The sequence below is a fragment of the Pan paniscus genome, chromosome 1 (genome assembly GCF_029289425.2).
Source record: "Pan paniscus chromosome 1, NHGRI_mPanPan1-v2.0_pri, whole genome shotgun sequence".
NCBI lineage: Eukaryota > Metazoa > Chordata > Mammalia > Primates > Hominidae > Pan > Pan paniscus.
The window spans coordinates 104,489,698-104,510,402 of record NC_073249.2 but is presented as its reverse complement, the minus strand read 5'-3'; the positions used below and the strand labels follow the sequence as shown (position 1 = coordinate 104,510,402).

The 20,705-nt window shown below is 39.5% G+C and overlaps 1 protein-coding gene and 1 pseudogene across 35 annotated transcripts in view; one reads left to right on the top strand and one right to left on the bottom strand.

Annotated features, from left to right (window-relative positions):
- The window catches only part of LOC100988482 (myomegalin), a 227,305-nt gene that overhangs the window by 113,024 nt on the left and 93,576 nt on the right, over positions 1-20,705 (top strand). For all 35 annotated transcript variants that reach the window (XM_055101883.3, XM_055101872.2, XM_055101919.2 and 32 more), the window contains 4 exons: positions 8,985-9,061; positions 11,589-11,712; positions 11,901-12,076; positions 17,576-17,693. In XM_055101883.3, the coding sequence (XP_054957858.2) occupies positions 8,985-9,061; positions 11,589-11,712; positions 11,901-12,076; positions 17,576-17,693 (495 nt within the window). The remainder of the gene's footprint in view (positions 1-8,984; positions 9,062-11,588; positions 11,713-11,900; positions 12,077-17,575; positions 17,694-20,705) is intronic.
- LOC112438819 (U2 spliceosomal RNA) lies at positions 19,514-19,656 on the bottom strand (annotated as a pseudogene).

Sequence of the window (20,705 nt, the reverse complement as noted above, 5' to 3'; positions counted from 1 at the left end):
GCTGAGTAGCTGAGGAGCCCTGAGTAGCTGGGCTCCCACCACCACGCCCGGCTAATTTATGTATTTTTAGTAGAGATGAGGTTTCATCATGTTGGCCAGGCTGGTCTCGAACTCCTGACCTCAAGTGATCCACCAGCCTCAGCTTCCCAAAGCGCTGGGATTACAGGCGTGAGCCACTGCGCCTGGCCTATTATTATTTTTTGAGTGGCCTGCTCTTAGCCCAGCAGCAAACTTTGAGGGATATAAGCTTGCAGATGAGTTGAAATGCATACACATGAATGCACAAATGTGAAGTTAAATGCCAAAACAAAAATGTAAGCCATCAATTCAAAAGTGATAACAAAGTGTTTATTTCAGAAACTTATACTAAGAGTTACTGTGAGCCAAGAACTTTTATAAAACCTAGAAGGGGAGGCAGACATTTTAAATAAGCAATGTAAGGCAGAGTCGGGTGAGTGCTATACTAGAGGTAAACATCAGATAACCTGGTATGAATCCTGGTTTACTAAGGACAATCTTGATTTTTGCCTGTTGCCCAGAGGTAATTATGATAGCACCTGTTTGTACTATCAGAAGAGTCTCAGTTATTAAATTATAGTCATATAAATTATAAACTAAGTACAGTTGAAGTGAAAAGAAATTATTAGTTCTGACTGGGAGGTTGGGGAAAGGTTTCTATAGGAGAGGATGTTTGAGCTGAACCTAGAAGAACAGATTTAGAAAGAGAAACCATCATAGGCTGAGAACAGTTCAGGCAAAGCCTTGGTGGCCTCCAAGGACACTTGTATGATTGATTTCTCAATCAGCAAATGCCCTTGTCTTTAATGGAGAGTAGTACCACCAATGGCTAGCGAGGTCTTGGAAATTATCTCACCATGAACTATCATCACTCAGAACTCTAGTTATCAGAAAAAATGGCTGCTGGGTAATGACTGATGTCATTGTCATCCTGTGTCAGATCAGAGGGCACAGTTCAAGTTGGGTAAGGTGAGCAGGTGAAAGGGAGAGGAAGAGAGTGAGTGAAGCAATGTGAAAGTTGAAGAGACTAAAGGATAAGAGGTGAAGGGAGAGAACTGTGCTTTTATTGGTTCAATCTGCCCGATTAAAGAAGTTGCAGTTCCTCTTTAAACAAATCTTGTTTTTAATTTATTTCTGCATCTCTTCTTTCCTCCCTGTATCCCATACTCTGTTGTATTCTGAGTCTCCCAAGTTTGAGACGTGCCTAGAGGCAGGTTTAATTTTCTTTATCCCTCAGTATTGGGAAACGGACTCTGCACCACTGAGTCTATGTAAGTCTGGTGGCTGAAAGAAGCTGCCACAGGGAGCCGAATTTTCGTTGCTATCTATGACCTGAGTTTAGGTAATTCCAGAAATGAAAATGAAAAAATAAAAAAGAATATGGACATTTACCTTTTTGGGATGAAAATGCCCCTTTTGACTTCTCATTATGTAAGTTTGAAAATTTTCAAATATAAACAAAGACTACGAAAATAGTACCTCCCGATGTATGTGTCCCATTTACCAGGGAGCCATGTTCCCATCACTCAGCTTTAACGGTTCCCAACATTTTGCTGTTCTTTTCAGTGATCTCCCTGCACTGTTCGTTCTCCATCTTGTCCTCTTCCACCCCTTACAGCAACTCTCTGACATCATATAACTTTATTTGGGAAGATATCAGAATATAACTCTCACAGAGAAGGCTTTGTTTTTAAACATAACCACAATACTATTATTGTACCCAAAAAGCTTAAAAATAATTCCATAATACCATCTAATACTGGGTCCATACTCAATCTTCCCTTTCAAAGTCCGTGTTAAGATCTGGAGATTTTAAGTCAGTATTTCTGAGCTCCAATGTAGTGCACAGGAGTAGGATGTTTAGCCCTTCTTACGGAGAGCATGAGCAGTAGAAGAGGAGGCTGGAATCCTAAAGTGTATTCAATCTTCTATTGTCAATGGGTCAATAATATGCCTATTAGAGAATATTCTTAGCTTAAAACTGAAAAAGTCAGCCAGGCACGGTGGCTCACGCCTGTAATCCCAACACTTTGGGAGGCCGAGGCGGGCGGATCACGAGGTCAGGAGATCGAGACCATCCTGCCTAACATGGTGAAACCCTGTCTCTACAAAAAATACAAAAAAATTATCCGGGCGTGGTGGCAGGCGCCTGTAGTCCCAGCTACTCGGAGACTGAGGCAGGAGAATGGCATGAACCCAGGAGGCAGAGCTTGCAGTGAGCCGAGATTGCGCCACTGTACTCCAGCCTGGGCAACAGAGCAAGACTGTCAAAAAAACAAAAACAAAACAAAAACCTGAGAAAGTCTCTATTTATCTACTTATTTGAGATGGAGTCTCGCTCTGTCACCCGGGCTGGAGTGCAGTGGCGCGATCTCAGCTCATTGCAAGCTCCTACTCCTGGGTTCACACCGTTCTCCTGCCTCAGCCTCCCGAGTAGCTGGGACTACAGGTGCCCGCCACCACACCCGGCTAATTTTTTGTATTTTTAGTAGAGACGGGGTTTCACCGTGTTAGCCAGGATGGTCTCATTTCCTGACCTTGTGATCCGCCTGCCTCAGCCTCCCAAAGTGCTGAGATTACAGGCGTGAGCCACCATGCCCGGCCCTTATTTTTTATTTTTTTGAGGTGGAGTTTCTCTCTGTCACCCCAGCTGGAGTACATTTTTTATTTTTTCGAGATGGAGTTTCGCTCTGTCACCCCGGCTGGAGTACAGTGGCACAATCTCGGCCCACTGCAACCTCTGCCTCCTGGGTTCAAGCGATTATCCTGCCTTAGCCTCCCGAGTAGCTGGGATTACAGGCACCCACCACCACGCCTGGCTAATTTTTGTATTTTTAGTAGAGACAGCGTTTCACCAGTTTGTCCAGGCTGGTCTGGAACTCCTGACCTCAAGTGATCCGCCCGCCTCAGCCTCCCAAAGTGCTGGAATTACAGGTGTGAGCCCCCGCGCCCAGCCAAAACTGAGAATGTCTTTTAAAGACTTCAGATAAAAAGTTTTCCACATAATCTCACAGCATTATCTATTCCCTTCTCACTCATTCAACAAACATATCATTGTTAGTCCACTTCCGCCTCTTGTCATCTATTCCTTCTTTGTTCTCTTGTTGGTTCACTCTTTCAATGCTTTTACTGCACAAAGAGCTGAGAGACACTGCGAGGACCTCAGATTAGTCACAGCTGCCGGTTATTTGTTTTTGTTGTTGTTGTTGTTGTTGTTGTTGTTGTTTTTGAGACGGAGTCTTACTCTGTCACCCAGGCTGGAGTGCAGTGGCGCGATCTCGGCTCACTGCAAGCTCCGCCTCCCGGGTTCACGCCATTCTCCTGCCTCAGCCTCCGAGTAGCTGGAACTACAGGCACCTGCCACCACGCTCGGCTAATTTTTTTTTGTATTTTTAGTAGAGACGGGGTTTCACCGTGTTAGGCAGGATGGTCTCGATCTCCCGACCTCGTGATCCGCCCGCCTCGGCCTCCCAAAGTGCTGGGATTACAGGCGTGAGCCACCGCGCCCTAGCTGCGGTTATTTGTATCAGACATTGTGCTGGGTACTTTACATAAATTCATTTATTCCTCACTACAAACTTTGAGGTAATTTTTGCAACCCCTATTTTATAAATGAGGAAATTAGGTTGTAAAAGTTGAAGTAATTTACACAAAAAAGGTCCCCCAGTTAGGAAGTGGCAGAAAGGTATGTGAACCTAGGTTTACTTATCCTGAAATTCCTGCCCCAGCATGACAACGCTGAGAGGCAGTATCTTAATAACCAGTGCACCTGGGTATTTCTGCCACACCATCATTTCCTCTGTCCTTAAGGAGTTTGCAATTTAAAAGGGTAAATAAGACAGGTGTAGAAATATGAAGCATTTACACAGGATGCCAATGTTGCAGTATGAAAAGAATATTTGAAAGCTCATAATGTCATCATGAGAAATTACTTTTAATTTGGAGAGATAAAGTAAGGCTTCACAGGGGACGTAGCATTTAACCATGAAGCTGAAGGGCACACAATGATGTGGCACCAAGAAGCATAGGGCATGTTTGGGAAATCCAGTTAGGCCAGCAGATAATAATGGAAGATAAAGCTGGATAGGTAGATTGAGGTCAAATTTTGAATAGACTCTATTATCAGGCCAGTTGTGTATAATTTAATCGCTGTACAGTTAAAAATCGTTAAAAGGTTTTTTCTTTCTTTCCTTTTTCTTCTTTAGCTGGACCTGCATCACATATTAAATGCTTTTTGAACAGAGAGAATGAAATAACCAGAGCTATGCTTTAGGAAAAATTTAAGTAGTAGAGGGACTGAGGTTGGGGAAACCAGATATGAGACTATTCATGTACTCCAGTCCTGGGGAGAAGGAAGAAATACCTAATAGAAGTTTAATTTCAGCTTCATCATTGAAACTTTTTCTTGAGTTAGATGGGCGAACACTCCTTTGGAGGCATGAAGAAAGAGAAGTGCTTTCTTCCCATCTCCCCTTTCTTGAGTACATAAATTTCCTTAGATATCTTGACAAAGAGCCAAGAAGATAAAATAAGCCAAGAAGATAAAATTTTATCACTTGGTGATAAAATAAGCAAATGCAGTTAATTTGGAATCTACTGATGCTATAAAAGAATTTAACAATTTACACATGAATATTTAGTAATGGAGAATGAATAAATGTGATAAGCTATATGATGATTTTTCTACAGAAAGAAGGTGCAAGAAGGTTAGACTTTGATGTAAGATTATTGCTTTTACCTTGAAAACCCTTCTGGATTTCAGCTATCCTAGTTAGAGAGGGTAAATTGTTATTGTTTTTATAGTTAATAATAGTTATCATTTTCTGAATACTGACTGCATGCCAGGCACTGTGCGATGTGATTTTTGTGCATAATTTCATTTAGTCTCCCTAACATCCTTTGTAGATTGATATCATTGTTATCTCCTTGATAGATGAGGTGAATGAGCCTCTTAGAGAGGGCAGGTGACTTGTCAAGCCCCCTTCTCGCATTCAGAGCCTATGCTCTTGACCACTATACTTACTGCCTCCATATATTCTTTCAAGACTAAATGCAGCACATTCTCTAATTCTATAATTTACCACATTCTACAAAATCAGACAAAACTGGGCAGTGTTTGCTAAGCTGGTCTCTCTGATAAAAGGCTAAAGCAAGAGTGGAGTGTTGGTTTCAGTTACGGCTTTTACCTTGGAGGTAACCCTTCTGGATTTCAATTTCCTTGTCTTTAAACTAAGAGAACTAGAACACAGAAATGCTGAGGTCTTCAAATCTGTGAATCTTTGGCCAAATTGGTCAAAGCATTGACTTCATTTTCTTCAGTAGGATTTAGAACGTACTAATTTATGTCCTCTGTTTTCCTTCCTTTTAGATCTAAGTATTTTTCCTGGTAAGGCTGAGGTCTCTGACTGGCACTAGTTAGCCTGGACATAAAGGGAAAGTGAATCAAGTTTGTTGCACAGCTGCGTGCAAGGCATTGTTCTATGCTTATCATGCACATTGTCTCATTCAATCCTCACAGAATCCCTCGTGAATACTTATCTTCATTAAAAAGCAAAGCGACCACACTATACTTATAAGAAAACTGAGGCTCATAGTGATTAGTTAACCTGCCCAAGGTCACCTAGCAGGAAAGTGATAGAGCCAGGATTTGAACCTAATTCTTTCTGGCTTTAGGTTGGTTTCATAGTGCCTCTCACATTCCCTGTTGTTTGTTTATTTTTATTTGAATATTCAAAGATTCCTCATGCAAAAATAGTATTAATAGTAAGGGACTTTTCAGGGAACTTTCTGTTGATCAGTTTATACCTGATAGAGATTCCCTATGTCACATCATGAGACTAAGAACTAGGCAGAGGACATCCATATAGCTCCCGTCATTTGAGACCTCACGTATTTTTAGATATGAGATTTTTAAAAAATCTGCTCAAGCAGTTTTGGCTTATCTGAGGTGGTTTAGCATATCCAGACTTTTCTGATTTATATAAATTAGCCAGGCATAGGAATATCATTGATAATAACACTTCATAATTATAGATTCCATTTTCTTTCATATGAGATTTAAATAGCTTTTTGCCCACTCTTTGTCATTTTCCAGGTGGAGAAGCCTTAGCAGAATTTTACCCAAGGTCACAGAAGTGAATCAATTGGTGGCAGAAATAATAATAAACTTAGGAGTCCTCTTTCTCAGCACCATATCCTGAACACTGAATCCACTTGAAACATTATGGTCTCATGGAAAGCAAACTGCTGTTCCAAATGATAATGCTGTTGTTCTTGATGATGATGGTGATAATAATATTATTATAATTAAAATTATAGTTATACCTGTGTTAGAAACACTGTCCTAAGTCCTTTACATGTATTGATTTATTTATGCCTCACGATCCTCTCAGGTAGGTTTATGAATGAGGAAAATACAATTATCTGCCTATTACAGATTAGGAAATTGCTCCCTCTTTGCATTTCCCACATAATTGAATGCATATTCCTTCACCTCTATGAAGGGCCTCTAGCTTAGGGACCATTTTTTATGAAGACATTTGAATTCCTTTAAGTATTGACCACAAAGCTGGGGACATAGCAACTGTTCAGCAAATCTTCTATTTTACTGATTCATCAATTGGTACAGATGAATTATTCTTGCAGTGCCAGGCCATGGAACTGATATAGAGGTCTTAGACTTGTTCTTCATACAAAATTGAAATATGCGTGTTTCCATTTGTTAATCTTTTGGTATTTGTATTGCAGAATAAAATACAGGGTACTCAATTCAATTTAAATTTCAGATAAACAACAAACAATGTTTTAGCATTTAAGTTATGTCTCAAATATTGCAAAGGATATACTTCTAATGAAACAAATTATTTGTTGTTTATCTGAAATTTAAATTGAAGTAGATATCTTATATTTTTATTTGCTAAATCTGGTAATGCTATTTAGTGTTCATAAAATAATAACTTTAAAGGATATCCTGAAAAGACAGGGCTATCATTCCCTTCTTTTGAAGAAATTAGGATATTTTCATCTCACTGGATCTGAATCTATGTTCTAACCTTGGTCAAAAGGTACCTACTTATGAGGGGAACAAACATTCTTCTCAGTATGTCACTAAAAATGTACTAGTAATATGATCTAAAATGCCTTGAGTCCAACTGCCTTCCAGCTCTAAAATTCTTTAATTCTAAGTAACTCTCAAATATCTAAACCAGGTTTCTACTTTTCCCAATTAGTATTTGTGTTTCAACCACCCTGCATGGAAACATGGGTTATGAAATGCCTTCACAAGTATGGTAGAAAATATGCTGCTATTGTGTGTTGCCTTGGACTTCTAGAAGTTTAGGTGTTGGTGGTTATTATATGGCGATAGTAAAGTAAAATCCTCCCTACTGTTCTAGTACCCACAATACTACTTCTCATACTTTAGCTACTTTACCTTCAGTCTCTCTGTCAACCTCTGATCTAAAGACTTCTTTACTAAATAACATTCTTCTTGCCTAATACTGTATTATGGACTTCATCAGGGAAGGGACTAATCCATCTTTGCATGCTAACGTTTAAGCTGAAATAAAGTAATCCCTCAATTAACATTTTGCAGAAACCTCCTTAGGTTCCCCTACAAACCTGCCCCTATTTTAGTTAATAGAATGCATTCCCACTGACATGCTGGAAATTTCAGCATTGTCTTTGGTCCTCCCTCCAGTCTAATCTGAATCTCACAAGTCATCAAGGCCTGTGGCTTCTGTCTCTGAAATGTCTTTTGAGTCTTTCTCCCTGTACCTCTTGTCCTTAGACAGTCCCCCTCCCTATTCTGGTTAGTTGCCCCTGACCCACCCACCTTCTTCATAATTCCTTCTTCAACATGGACCCGATCATGCCAATACTTTGCTTAAAGCTCCCTGATAAGTCTTTGATTTCTACTGATTATTATCCAGTTTTTTACTTTTTAAATTTTTTTTATTTTGAGACAGAGTCTCTCTCTGTCACCCAGGTTGGAGTGCAGCAGCATGATCTTGGCTGACTGCAACCTGCAACCTCCACCTCCTGGGTTCAAGCGATTCTCCTGTTTCAGCCTCCCAAGTAGCTGGGATTACAGGTGCATGTCACCACGCCCAGCTAATTTTTGTATTTTTAGCAGAGATGAGGTTTCACCATGTTGGTTAGGCTGGTCTCGAAAGCCTGACCTCGAGTGATCTGCCTGCCTTGGCCTCCCAAAGTGCTGGGATTATAGGTGTGAGCCACCGTGGCCGGCCTATCTAGTTGTCTTAGCAGGATTTTCACAAACTAGTTGCAAACTATTTTCTATACTCCTTACCACACACTAAGCCACTTAACCTGCACCAGACACACTTGGGATGTTTTTATTTCCTTATTTCTGTTTCCCCAAATCTTACCTGTTGCATCCTCACCTCAATAAAAATTAATTGTTCCCTGTATAATTTTACCATCAGAGTCCCCTCTCACTTTAAGCAAACCTAATTTATAAAATTCCAATTTTATGATAAAAGCATTGTTTTTAAAAATGTTTACAACCAAATTTCTTTAAATAATTGAATCCCCAGGCATTTAAAAGTATTGTTCTATTACTATAATTCTATTAAAAGTATTATTCTAGCAATTTGGTTTTCAGGAACAACCTGTATTAGATAGGAAAAATTTATTTTAATATATACTCTGTCCTGCAATGGTTTAGAGAACGAATAGACTTAAGCAGTGTTCATGATCCAGGGGTAATGATAAATAGGTTGGGAAAATTGATAAGTAGCTCAGGGGAAACCCTGAAGCTGTACAGTTTATTCTTCCTTGACTAGATTGCTGATCCAACTAAATCCCTAATTATGTCAAGGGTCACAAAGAGGGCAGAGATGAGGTGAGAGGCTGTGGACCAAGGCAAGACTCAAATAGGAACCTGGATCCAGAAAAGAGTGTCTGTGGCAGTTAATAACGATTAATGCCTGTGTGTTTTTCAGAACATTGAGCTGAAGGTTGAAGTGGAGAGTTTGAAACGAGAACTCCAGGACAAGAAACAGCATCTGGATAAAACATGGTAAGTTGTAATTTTAAGCTCTGGTCCTTTCCAGAGTCTGTCTTACTAATCTGAGAGCAATAGATTTAGAACCAAATTCCTTAACCTATCTGTGGCATTTGAATCCTGTGTCTGATTCAGGAACTGAAACAATAGATTTTCATATGCTGTGTTTCCCTTGGGCTCTCTCTCTATTACTAGGTCAGATGGACCTTGTCATAAGTTGGTAAATCCACCAGGCCTAAGATTGCAAACTTCCTATTAGTCAGCAATCAACTAAATTGAAACAGTGAATGTTTCCACTTTTAGTAGAGACAAATGCAAATAAGCTTTATCAAACAGTATCAGTCAGCCTATAATAACATCAAGAGCTGAGATAACGTTTGGGGAAAATGGGCACTCTCATACACTACCAGTGAGTGTAAATTGTGACAACATTTTTAGTATGTGATGCTACCTATTATAGTAAAAAAGGAGGATTTCCTTTGATCAAACAATCCCTAGAAGGAATCTGTTTCTTATAAATAAAAGCGTTAGTGTGAAAGGATAAATGTATAAGGATGTTTATTGCATCATTAGTTGTAATGGCAAAAAACTAGAAACAATTATCCATCAATAGGGCATTGATTGAATAAATTTTGGTATTACTACACTGTGGACTATTATGCAGTTATTGAAGAATGAGTTAGCTCTATATTATTGTCCTAGTGGGAATTCCTTGATTAAAGTAAGGGGGAAAAGTTGCTGAGTGATAATTATAGTATATTGAGGAAGAGTGAGATCACAGTCCGTGATAGGGAGAAGACTTGATATTTTTCTTTATATACATTTATATTGCTAAAATGGTTACTTTTATAATTTACAGTTTTTTAAAAGCTTAGTGTTAAATGACAAGTATTACTAAAATTATTAAAAATATTTTCAGACTTCAATAAAGTTTCAGAATACAAAAATTAATGTACAAAAATCAGTAGCATTTCACCAGGCACGGTGGCTCACGCCTGTAATCCCAGCACTTTGGGAGGCCGAGGTGGGTGGATCACGAGGTCAGGAGATCAAGACCATCCTGGCTAACACGGTGAACCCCGTCTCTACTAAAAATACAAAAAAAAAAAATTAGCCAGGTGTGGTGGCAGTCACCTGTAGTCCCAGCTACTTGGGAGGCTGAGGCAGGAGAATGGCGTGAACCCGGGAGGCGGAGCTTGCAGTGAGCCGAGATCATGCCACTGCACTCCAGCCTGGGCGACAGAGCCAGACTCCGTCTCAAAAAAAAAAAAAAAAAATCAGTAGCATTTCTACACACCAATAACATTCAAGCTGAGAGCCAAATCAAGAATGCAATCCCATTTACAATATCCGCTAAAAAAAAAATACCTTGGAATACATCTAACCAAGGAGGTGAAAGATCTCTACAAGGAGAACTACGAAACACTGCTAAAAGAAATCATAGATGACACAAACAAATGGAAAAACATTCCATGCTCATGGATTGGAAGAATCAATATCATTAAAATGGCCATACTGCCCAAAGTAATCTACAGATTCAACACTATTCCTATCAAACTACCAATGTCATTCATCAAATGACCAAGATCAAAGCCAGAGGCATCACACTATCCAACTTCAAACTATACTACAAGGCTACAGTTGCCAAAACAGCATGTTGCTGGAAAAAAAAAAGACACATAGACCAATGGAAGCAAATAGAGAACCCAAAAATAAAGCTACACACCGACAGCAATCTGATCTTCGACAAAATCAACAAAAATAAGCAGTGGGGAAAGCACTCCCCTATTCGATGGTCGTGGGATAGATAACTGGCTAGCCATATGCAAAAGAATGAAACTGGGCCCCTACCTTTCAGCACATATAAAAATTAACTCAAGATGGAGTAAAGATGTAAATGTAAGACCTCAAACTATAAGAATCCTAGAAGAAAACCCAAGAAACACCATTCTGGACATTGGCCTCAGGAATTTATGACTAAGTCCTCAAAAGCAATTGCAACAAAAACAAAAAGAGACAAGTCGGATTTATTTAAACTAAAGAGTTTTGCACAGCAAAAGAAACTATCAACAGAGTAAACAGACAACCTGTAGAATCTAAAAAAATTTGCAACTAGCATCTGAAAAGGGTCTAATATCCAGAATCCATAAGGAATTTAACAATTGAACAATGAAAAACAAATAACCCCGTTAAAAAAATGAGCAAAAGGCATGATCAAACACTTTTCAAAAGAAGACATACAAATGCCCACCAAATATATGAAAAATTGCTCCACATCACTAATCATCCGAGAAATATAAATCAAAACCACAATGAGATACCATCTCACACCAGTCAGAATGGCTACTATTAAAACGTCTAAAAACCACAGATGCCGGTGAGGCTGCATAGAAATGGGAATGCTTACACACTGTTGGTGGAAATATAAACCAGTTCAGTCACTGCAGAAAGCAGTTTGGAGATTTATCAAAGAACAACCTTAATGGTTCCACTTGCTAAACTGTATGTCTGGCTCTGATTGGCTAATGCTCTGTGGTTTTAGGGCTGATGTGGAGAATCTCAACAGTCAGAATGAAGCTGAGCTCCGACGCCAGTTTGAGGAGCGACAGCAGGAGACGGAGCATGTTTATGAGCTCTTGGAGAATAAGATCCAGCTTCTGCAGGAGGTGAGGAGTTCCCAAAGTCCATAGGTAGGGGTTCTCTTTTATTAACACTCCTTTTCCTACTGCTCTGCCTTCTGGCATTCACCTTTTCCGTCTCTACTTTCCCTCTCAAATTCATCAATGTTCCTGGGTCTTAGGGCTCCTAATCTGGTAGAAATTTTGCAGCCTCTCAGTTTTTGTTCTTTTTCCAGGAATCCAGGCTAGCAAAGAATGAAGCTGCGCGGATGGCAGCTCTGGTGGAAGCGGAGAAGGAGTGTAACCTGGAGCTCTCAGAGAAACTGAAGGGAGTCACCAAAAACTGGGAAGATGTACCAGGAGACCAGGTCAAGCCCGACCAATACACTGAGGCCCTGGCCCAGAGGGACAAGTAGGTGCCTTCCGTGCTCTTTTTGTCGCTTGTCTTTTGCCCATTCTCAAGGCATGCAGCAGCTGCCCTGTTCCCTTTCAAGGACTGACAGTAGGAGCTTCACTATTTCTAAGACTTTATGGGCCCACAACCGAAGACATTCTTTTCAGGGTTGAATTTTCAGTGGTATCCATTATGAAAACTCACTTCATGGATTCAGTGGGCAAATAGCGGCAAGCAAGAGACATGGATTCACTTATTCAGAAAACATTTACTGGGCATGCCACATGCCAGATACCGGGCTAAGTATCTGGCATGTGTTACAGAAACAAAAGACCTAAATCTTGTCACCAAGGAACATGTTACATGATTTTAATAAGTTCCCTGATAGAAGAGCATGGGGTGCTCTGGGGAAATATTGGAGGGTCATCCATTCCACATTAAAAGAGCAAGTTGTCTGCTGTGGTCTGAATGTTTGTGTCCCATCCCCACCTCCCTCCCCCACCAGTTTATATGTTGAAATCTTAACCCTTAAGGTTAATACTTCTGCCTCCAGAAGTAGTATGAGGTGGAGCCATTAGGAGGTGATTAAATCATAGACATTGGAGATGGAGCCCTCATAAATGGGATTAATATGCTTGTAAAAGAGACCCCAGAGAGCTAGTTAGCCCCTTCTACCATGTGAGGATATAGTGGGAATGCACCGTTATGAGCCAGAGTGTGAACCTTCACCAGACATTGAACCTGTCAGTGATTTGATCTAGGACTTCCCAGCCTCCAAAACTGTGAGAAATACATTTCCGTTGTTTATAAGCCACCCAGTTTATGGTGTTTTGTTATAGCAGCCCAAAAAGACTAAGATAATGCCATTGAAGGTTTCCTAGAAGAAGTGAAATCTGAGCTGAGCTTTGAAGGATGAATAGGAGGTAGAATAAATAGGTAGAAAGTGGATAGGGAAAGGAAATATTCTATGCAGAAGGAGAAACTATGGAGGGAAGACACAGGGAAAGGAATATTTCAAGAACTTTAAATAATTGTACATAACTGGAGCAAGTGAGAAGGCACGTGAGAGGTAAGCTGTTTTGAGAATAGGTGTCTGATTGTGCCAGCTTTGTATACCATTATAAGGAACTTGGACTTTGTCCTGAAGGTAACTGGGCAATTGTTGAGGTCACCACCATCTACTGTCTGGATTACCGAGGAAACTTTCTAAATGTCCTCTCCACTTCCAGTCCTGCTCCTCTCATTCAATCTCAACCTAATAATTCAGAGTAGTTCTGAAATAGATAATTCAACAACAACAAATTGGCAAATAATGTAGCCTCTTAGGTGCATAAGACTGTGGTGGCATAAAAAGCTTTAAGGAGCTTTTAACTGAATGGGCAAAAACCACATGTGCATACCATGACCAATGTGACCTTTCCAAGACATAAATTTAATCGCACCATGGCAGAGCCATTTAAGAAGCTTTGCAATACCTTTAGGAGATAAGATGCATACTCCTAATGTGGCCATCAAAGCCTTTTATGATGTAACCTCTGATTTCTCCCACACTCATCACCCACCACCGTTCCTTAACTTCATTCATGCCAGGCTAGTAATAATAATGATGGCTAAGCTTTGTTGAGCTCTTACCATACAGCTGAGTACTTTATGTTCTTGTTTAACAGCCCCATGAGATATGAATTATTATACTTTATTAATGAAAAAATTGGCATCTGGAGAGTTGTGAAACATGGTTTCAGGGATTGCTGACATCCAAACCCTGAAGCCATACTGCCTCCAGAAGCATAAGAAGCTATGGCAAGTCTCCAGAATTTTGCTCATGCTTTTCCTTCTGTGGGAAACATCTGCCAACTTTTTCCCTTCTAGTGAACCTCACTAAGGCATCAATCGTCATTTCTTTGAAGGCTTTGTGATAGCAGAATGAAGTTTCTGTATTGTTTCTTTTATATATATATATATATATATATATATATATATACACACACACACACATATTGTACAATTCTCAGTATGGCACTGTATTTGCTTTCAGATTTTCCCTACTAGGTTCCCCAAGACTGTCTCATATTTGAACCCCAATTAAAAAAAAACTGAACTAAAAACCAAAACAAAACAAAACCCCAAGTAAAGCACATGCACATCTGAAAATAAATTGAGGCCACTCATCAGATGACCTTGAACAATTTTGGAGAGTAGGAGAACAGATCCTCTGTAGAGACTAAGGGTCAAAGAGATGAGCAAAGTTTGAGGTTTAAGAAAAGTAGAGATGTTCTAGCGCAGATACCACGAGGGAATTTCAAATGGAGTCCACATTCCTCTTTCTTGTCATCATTGCAGTTTACATTCGTATAATGTTTTTAATTTTTTGTTTCTGTTTTTGTTTTGAGATGGAGTCTCGCTCTGTTGCCCAGGGTGGAGTACAGTGGCAAGATCTCGGCTCACTGCAACCTCTGCCTCCCGGGTTCAACCGATTTTCCTGCCTCAGCCTCCTGAGTAGCTGGGATTACAGGCATGCACCACCACGCCCAGCTGATTTTTGTATTTTTAGTAGAGACAGGGTTTCACTATGTTGGTCAGGCTGATCTCAAACTCCTGACCTCAGGTGATCCGCCTGCCTCAGCCTCCCAAAGTGCTGGGATTACAGGGATTACAGGCATGAACCACCATACCCAGCCCAATGTTTTTAAGTTTTTAAAGTTATTTCTCCTGGGAGTCATGGCTCACACCTGTAATCCTAGCACTTTGGGAGGCCGAGGCGGGCAGATCACGAGATTAAGACCATCCTGGCCAACATGGTGAAACCCCATCTCAACTAAAAATACAAAAATTGGTTGGGTGTGGTGGCGCATGCCTGTAGTCCCAGCTACTCGGGAGGCTGAGGCAGGAGAATCGCCTGAACCAGGGAGGTGGAGGTTGCAGTGAGCCAAGATTGCGCCACTGCACTCCAGTCTGGCGACAGAGCAAGACTCCGTCTCAAAAAAAAAAAGAATCACAACTGGAAACATTTCATTTAGTACCCAGCACATTTTCAAGGACCTGGAAGGTTCATGTTCCAATATATACAAACAGAGAATATGCCTAGCACATAGATGATCAATAAGTTTATTTGAACCCATAGTTTGTATACCTCAGCACAGTATTTTACAACCTAACCCTAGTCTGAGGGTCTGAATTTTCAGTCTCTTCTCCAGCCATTGCCTCTTCCCTGGGCCTTTGTTCCAGTGACTCTTCCCAAATTGTACACTGGGTCTTCATGCCTTTGTTCCTTTGTTCAATCTCCTCCTTCTGAGCCTGGAAAACCACCCAAGTCTTTGCTATTGTAAATAGTGTGCAGTGAACATTTGCATGCATATGTCCTCATGGTAGAATGATTTATATTCCTCTGAGTATACCCAGAAATGGGATTGCTGGGTCGAATGGTAGTTCTGCTTTTTGTTCTTTGAGGAATCGCCATACTGCTTTCTACAGTGGTTGAACTAATTTAACACTCCCACCAACAGTGTATAAGTGTTTCCTTTTCTCTGCAACCTCACTAACATCTGTTATTTTTTGACTTTTTAACCATAGTCATTCTGACTGGTGTGAGATGGTATCACATGTGGGTTTGATTGCATTTCTCTAGTGATCAGTGTTATTGAGCTTTTTATCATATGCTTGTTGGCTGCAGGTATGTCTTTTGAAGTGTCTGTTTATGTCCTTTGCCCACTTTTTAATGGGGTTGCTTTTCTTTTGTATATTTGTTTACATTTCTTATAGATGCTGGATATTGGACCTTTGTCCAATGCATAGTTTTCAAATATTTTCTCCCATTCTGTAGGTTGTCTGTTTACGCTGAAACCACTCAATCTTTAAAATTTCTTCTCCTGAGCATCGCTATACTCCTTCAAGTCAAATGAATTATTTCTTTGTCTTTCATCCTATAGCTCTATGGCAGCACTCAATGTACTATATGGTGCCTCTATTCTGGTAGCATTTATTATATTCTATAACTATTATTTGCTTATATACAATCATGCATCACAAACTACAGGGATATGTTCTGAGAAATGTATCTTTAGGCAATTTCATTCTTCATTGTGTGGCCATCACAGAGCATACTTACACAAACCTTGATGGGATAGGCTACTGCACACCTAGGCTATATGGTATAGCCTATGGCTTCTGGGCTACAAACCTGTATGACATATTACTGTACTGAATACTGTAGGCAATTGTAACACAATGGTAACCATTTGTGTATCTAAACATAGAAAAGATACAGTAAAAATACTGTATAAAAGATAACAAACAGTACACCTGTTTAGGGCACTGACCATAAATGGAACTTGCAGCACTGGAACATGCTCTGGGTGATTTAGCGAGTGAGTAGCAAAGTGAATGAATGTGAAGGCCTAAAACACATTTTATAGTCATATAAAAATATTTTCCTTATATCCTTATTCTAGAAAAGGTTTATTCTGTTTTTAAATTTTTAATTTTTTTTTTTTACTTTTTAAACTTTTTTGTTAAAAACTAAGACACAAACATACACACAAGCCTAGGCCTACACAGTGTCAGGATCACCAGCTTCACTGTCTTCCACCTTTACATCTTGTCCGCTGGAAGGTCTTCAGGGACAATAACACACATGGAGCTGTCATCTCCTATGATAACAATGCCTTCTTCTGGAATAGCTCCTGAGGGACCTGCCTGAGGCTACTTTACAGTTATTTTGTTTAATAAGTAGAAAGAGTACACTCTAAAACGACAATGAAAGTATAGTGTAGTAAATACATAAACCAGTAACATTTATTATCAAGTATTACATACTATACATATGTTATATTTGTATACAACTGCCAGCGCAGTAGGTTTGCTTTACACCAGCAACACCACAAACAAGTGAGAAATACATTGCACTATGATGTTACTGCAGCTAGGACTTTACTAGGTGATAGGAATTTTTCAGCTCCAGTATAATCTTATCGGACCATCATCATACATGCAGTATGATGACATAATGTTGACAGAAACAGTATATGGTATGTGACTGTAGCTGTGTGTCTTCTTACTCTCCAAATCACTAGCAAACACGTGCTGGTGGAATTTAAATTTTTGCAAAACAGCGATTGTTTCTTTTCCAACTTCATATTTCCAGTACTTGGTAGAGTGCATTGAGTACACAAAATAGTTATCCAAGAACCGTTTCTTGAATGGAACAGCCACTACCACCACCACCAAAAAATTCTAGGCCCTTATTCCAAGAGTTAAATTCCTATGGTCTAAAGATCCATGGATGAACTTCAGGAGGTCCATGAACGTGGTGAAAATGTAAGCAAAAAGTTGTTTGTGTATATATTTGGGGGCTGGGCAGAAAATACATGGTTTTCTAATGAAATGTATCAAAAGGTTCAATGATCCAAAAGGATAAAAACCTGCTATACTAGACCATGCTATCTTTGGAATGGGCTGAAAAAATAAGGTAATAATAGTATCATGATCATAATTATTGTCCTTACTTTTCCTTTGCTTCAGGAGAATTGAAGAACTGAATCAGAGCCTGGCTGCCCAGGAGAGGCTTGTAGAACAGCTGTCTCGGGAGAAACAACAACTGCTACATCTGTTGGAGGAGCCAACTAGCATGGAAGTGCAGGTAAGGTTTGGTCAGTACATCCAGAAGCACTTGCTTCATGCTTTCATAAGCCCTGCTTTTTAATATCTAAGTGTATTTGTTATCTCTTGTTGTGTAACAGATTACTACAAACTTAGCAGTTTAAAACACCTTATTTTTGTTATCTCACAGTTTCTGTGAGTCAAGAGTCCAGATATGGCTTAGCTGAGATCTGTTTGGAGTCTCATAAGTGTGAAATCAAGGTGTAGACTGGGCTCTTTTCTCATCTGGAGGCATACCTAGGGAAGGATTGGCTTCTAAGCTCCCTCAGGCTGTTGGAAGGATTTATTGCTGTGTAGCTGTAGAAGTTATGGCAGCTTCCTTCTTCATAGCCAGCAGCAGAAAGAGTCTGTTACTTTTCTCTCTTCTAGACTCTCTTTTAAGGGGCTCATTAGGGCAGGCCCACCAGCATAATATCCCTTTTCGTTAACTTAAAATCAACTGATTTGCAGCCCTAATTACATCTATATGACCTCTTTACTTTTTTCATATAACATAGCATAACTATGCAGTGACATTCCATCACCTTTGCCATATTGGTTAGAAGTTACAGGTTCTACCCATCCTCAAGGGGTGAGGATAACACAAAGATGTGATGGCCAGTGGGTGAGAATTATAGGGACCACCTTAGAATTTGCCAGCCACATCAAGTGATTTATAATTATATAGAACATACAATGTTTTAGGGGTTTTTTTGAGGGTTAAGTTGTAAAATACTGTGCCGAAGCACACAAACTATGGGTTCAAATAAACAGTTATTGATCATCTATGAGCTAGGCATATTCTCTGTTTGTATATATTGGAGTATGAACCTTCCAGGTCCTTGAAAATGTGCTGGGTACTAGTTGAAATGGTGATTACTATTTCTGTACAAGTGTATCAGATAATGATAGAAATTTGCCTCCAAAAAAAAAATTTTTTTTTTGAGTTGGAGTCTCACTCTGTTGCCCAGGCTGAAGTGCAGTGGGATGATCTCGGTTAACTGCAACCTCTGCCTCAGCCTCCCGAGTAGCTGGGATTACAGGTGCATGCCACCACACCCAGCAATATTTGTATTTTTAGTAGAGATGGGGTTTCACCATGTTGGCCAGGCTGGTCTCGAACTCCTGACCTCAGGTGATCTGCCCGCCTCGGCCTCCCAAAGTGCTGGGATTACAGGCGTGAGCCACCACACCTGGCCATAATGTAGTTTTAATATTGAAAAGAGAACTCACTGTGGTAAAAAATAATTGCATTGATTTTCTGGGAAGTTACCTCGAAGGGAACTCCTCTCCTTCATTCAACTTTTAATTTACTAAAAAGATATTTTCTAAAAGAACTTTAGAATATACCTGCACCCAAACAACATAAGCAATTACCTGGTATCCTTACATTCTTGCACTGGTCTTAGACTACTGATAAGACAAAATGTGGGTGGTTTACTTTACTGGTTCACATATGGAAAGGTTGGGGTCAAGATAAAAGAGCAATGATAAGAATTAGTTTAAACCATTGCTTCCCAACCTTTCCATTTCATGGCACATATAGCAAATGATAATATTTGTAAGGTATAGAGGTAAACGGATGAAGCTTCTCACTTGGAGGTGGCCAATTTGGGTGCTTAGGCCACTATGAGGGCAGGAAAAAATTACTATCTTGGCCACAATTACAAACTTCTTAGACTGCAGCTCCATTTTGGTTGGAAAGCATTGGTTAACAAACTCAAGAAATAATGTGTGAACATAATTTTACAAGTATGAATACAAATTGAAGTTCTTAGGCTTTTTGCAAGATACATGTTGAAATATGTGGAAATTTTCTTAAGGGACTCTTGAAAATATTTCATAATACATTTAATTAGAAAAAGCTCAACTGAGAATAAGAAGAATTGAATTTCCATCCTGATTATTTAAGCTGATAAGAACAGATACTACACTTGATCTTAGCCAAAAGGCCGAGAAGCGATTCCATCCTGATTATTTATTAGCTGTATGACTATGGATATGTCACTTCTCAGCTTCCACACACATAAAATGAGAAGATTAGCTCAAATAATCTCTATAGTTTCCTATAATGCTAACATTCTATTTTTATCTTATTTCAGAATTTTATTTCATTCTATTTTAGTTCAGAATTTACATGAATATTATTTCTTTCAAAATGTTCACCTTCTGAAATGAAATCACTTTTATTGGTCCTTTTGTATTTACAGGCACATAAATACTAAAATATTTTGTACATATACTTATTTTCATCATCTTTGGTAAGCACTGAAATGAATATATTTAGTTCAGTATTTTCAATGCTAATTAAGGAATTGGTTTGGTACCAGTTTTCAGAACAGACTTAAAGAATCAAAAGATTATAATTTCAAAGAGACTAAATTATTTATATTCTACTCTAAAAGGATGCTTAGAACAAGAATAAGTACAGCATCCAGGGGATAATATTGCATGACCATTGGGCAGAAGAAATGCATCAAATCATATAAACTGTACTAAATTGATATGCTTTTTAAACATTGCCTAATAAAAATTTATTGTTGTTATTACCCAATATGTTGTACATTTCAAAACCTGATACATTGTGCTGTTTGTTCTATAAGACAATGTTTCCTACCCTTTTTCATAGAAAATTCATTTTCATAGGAAATGAGTGTACATCTATGGTATTCTGAAATAAGTGACCATGGCTGCTCATGGTTTGAGGCAATTGCTTATGGCCACCTCTGGACCCATGCACCACCCTGAGAGCTGAGGGGATCAGCATCTTTGCACAGTGGTGGACCATGCTGAGGTACACTGTGCTGGAATACCCAAGTTGGAAAGCTCTGCCACAGGAGGCCGCTGATAGTTGGTCCTCTCAAGTGTGGAGAATAGAAAGCCTCCCATAGCATATTTCCTTGTTTCTTCCTTTGGGTCTACGTCTTATGGGAAAAAAAATTGGGCCCAAGGACTGGTAGTGTCTTCCCTCAATTTACATAGTAGTTTAATTCATGGAAAAATTTAGTGTAAA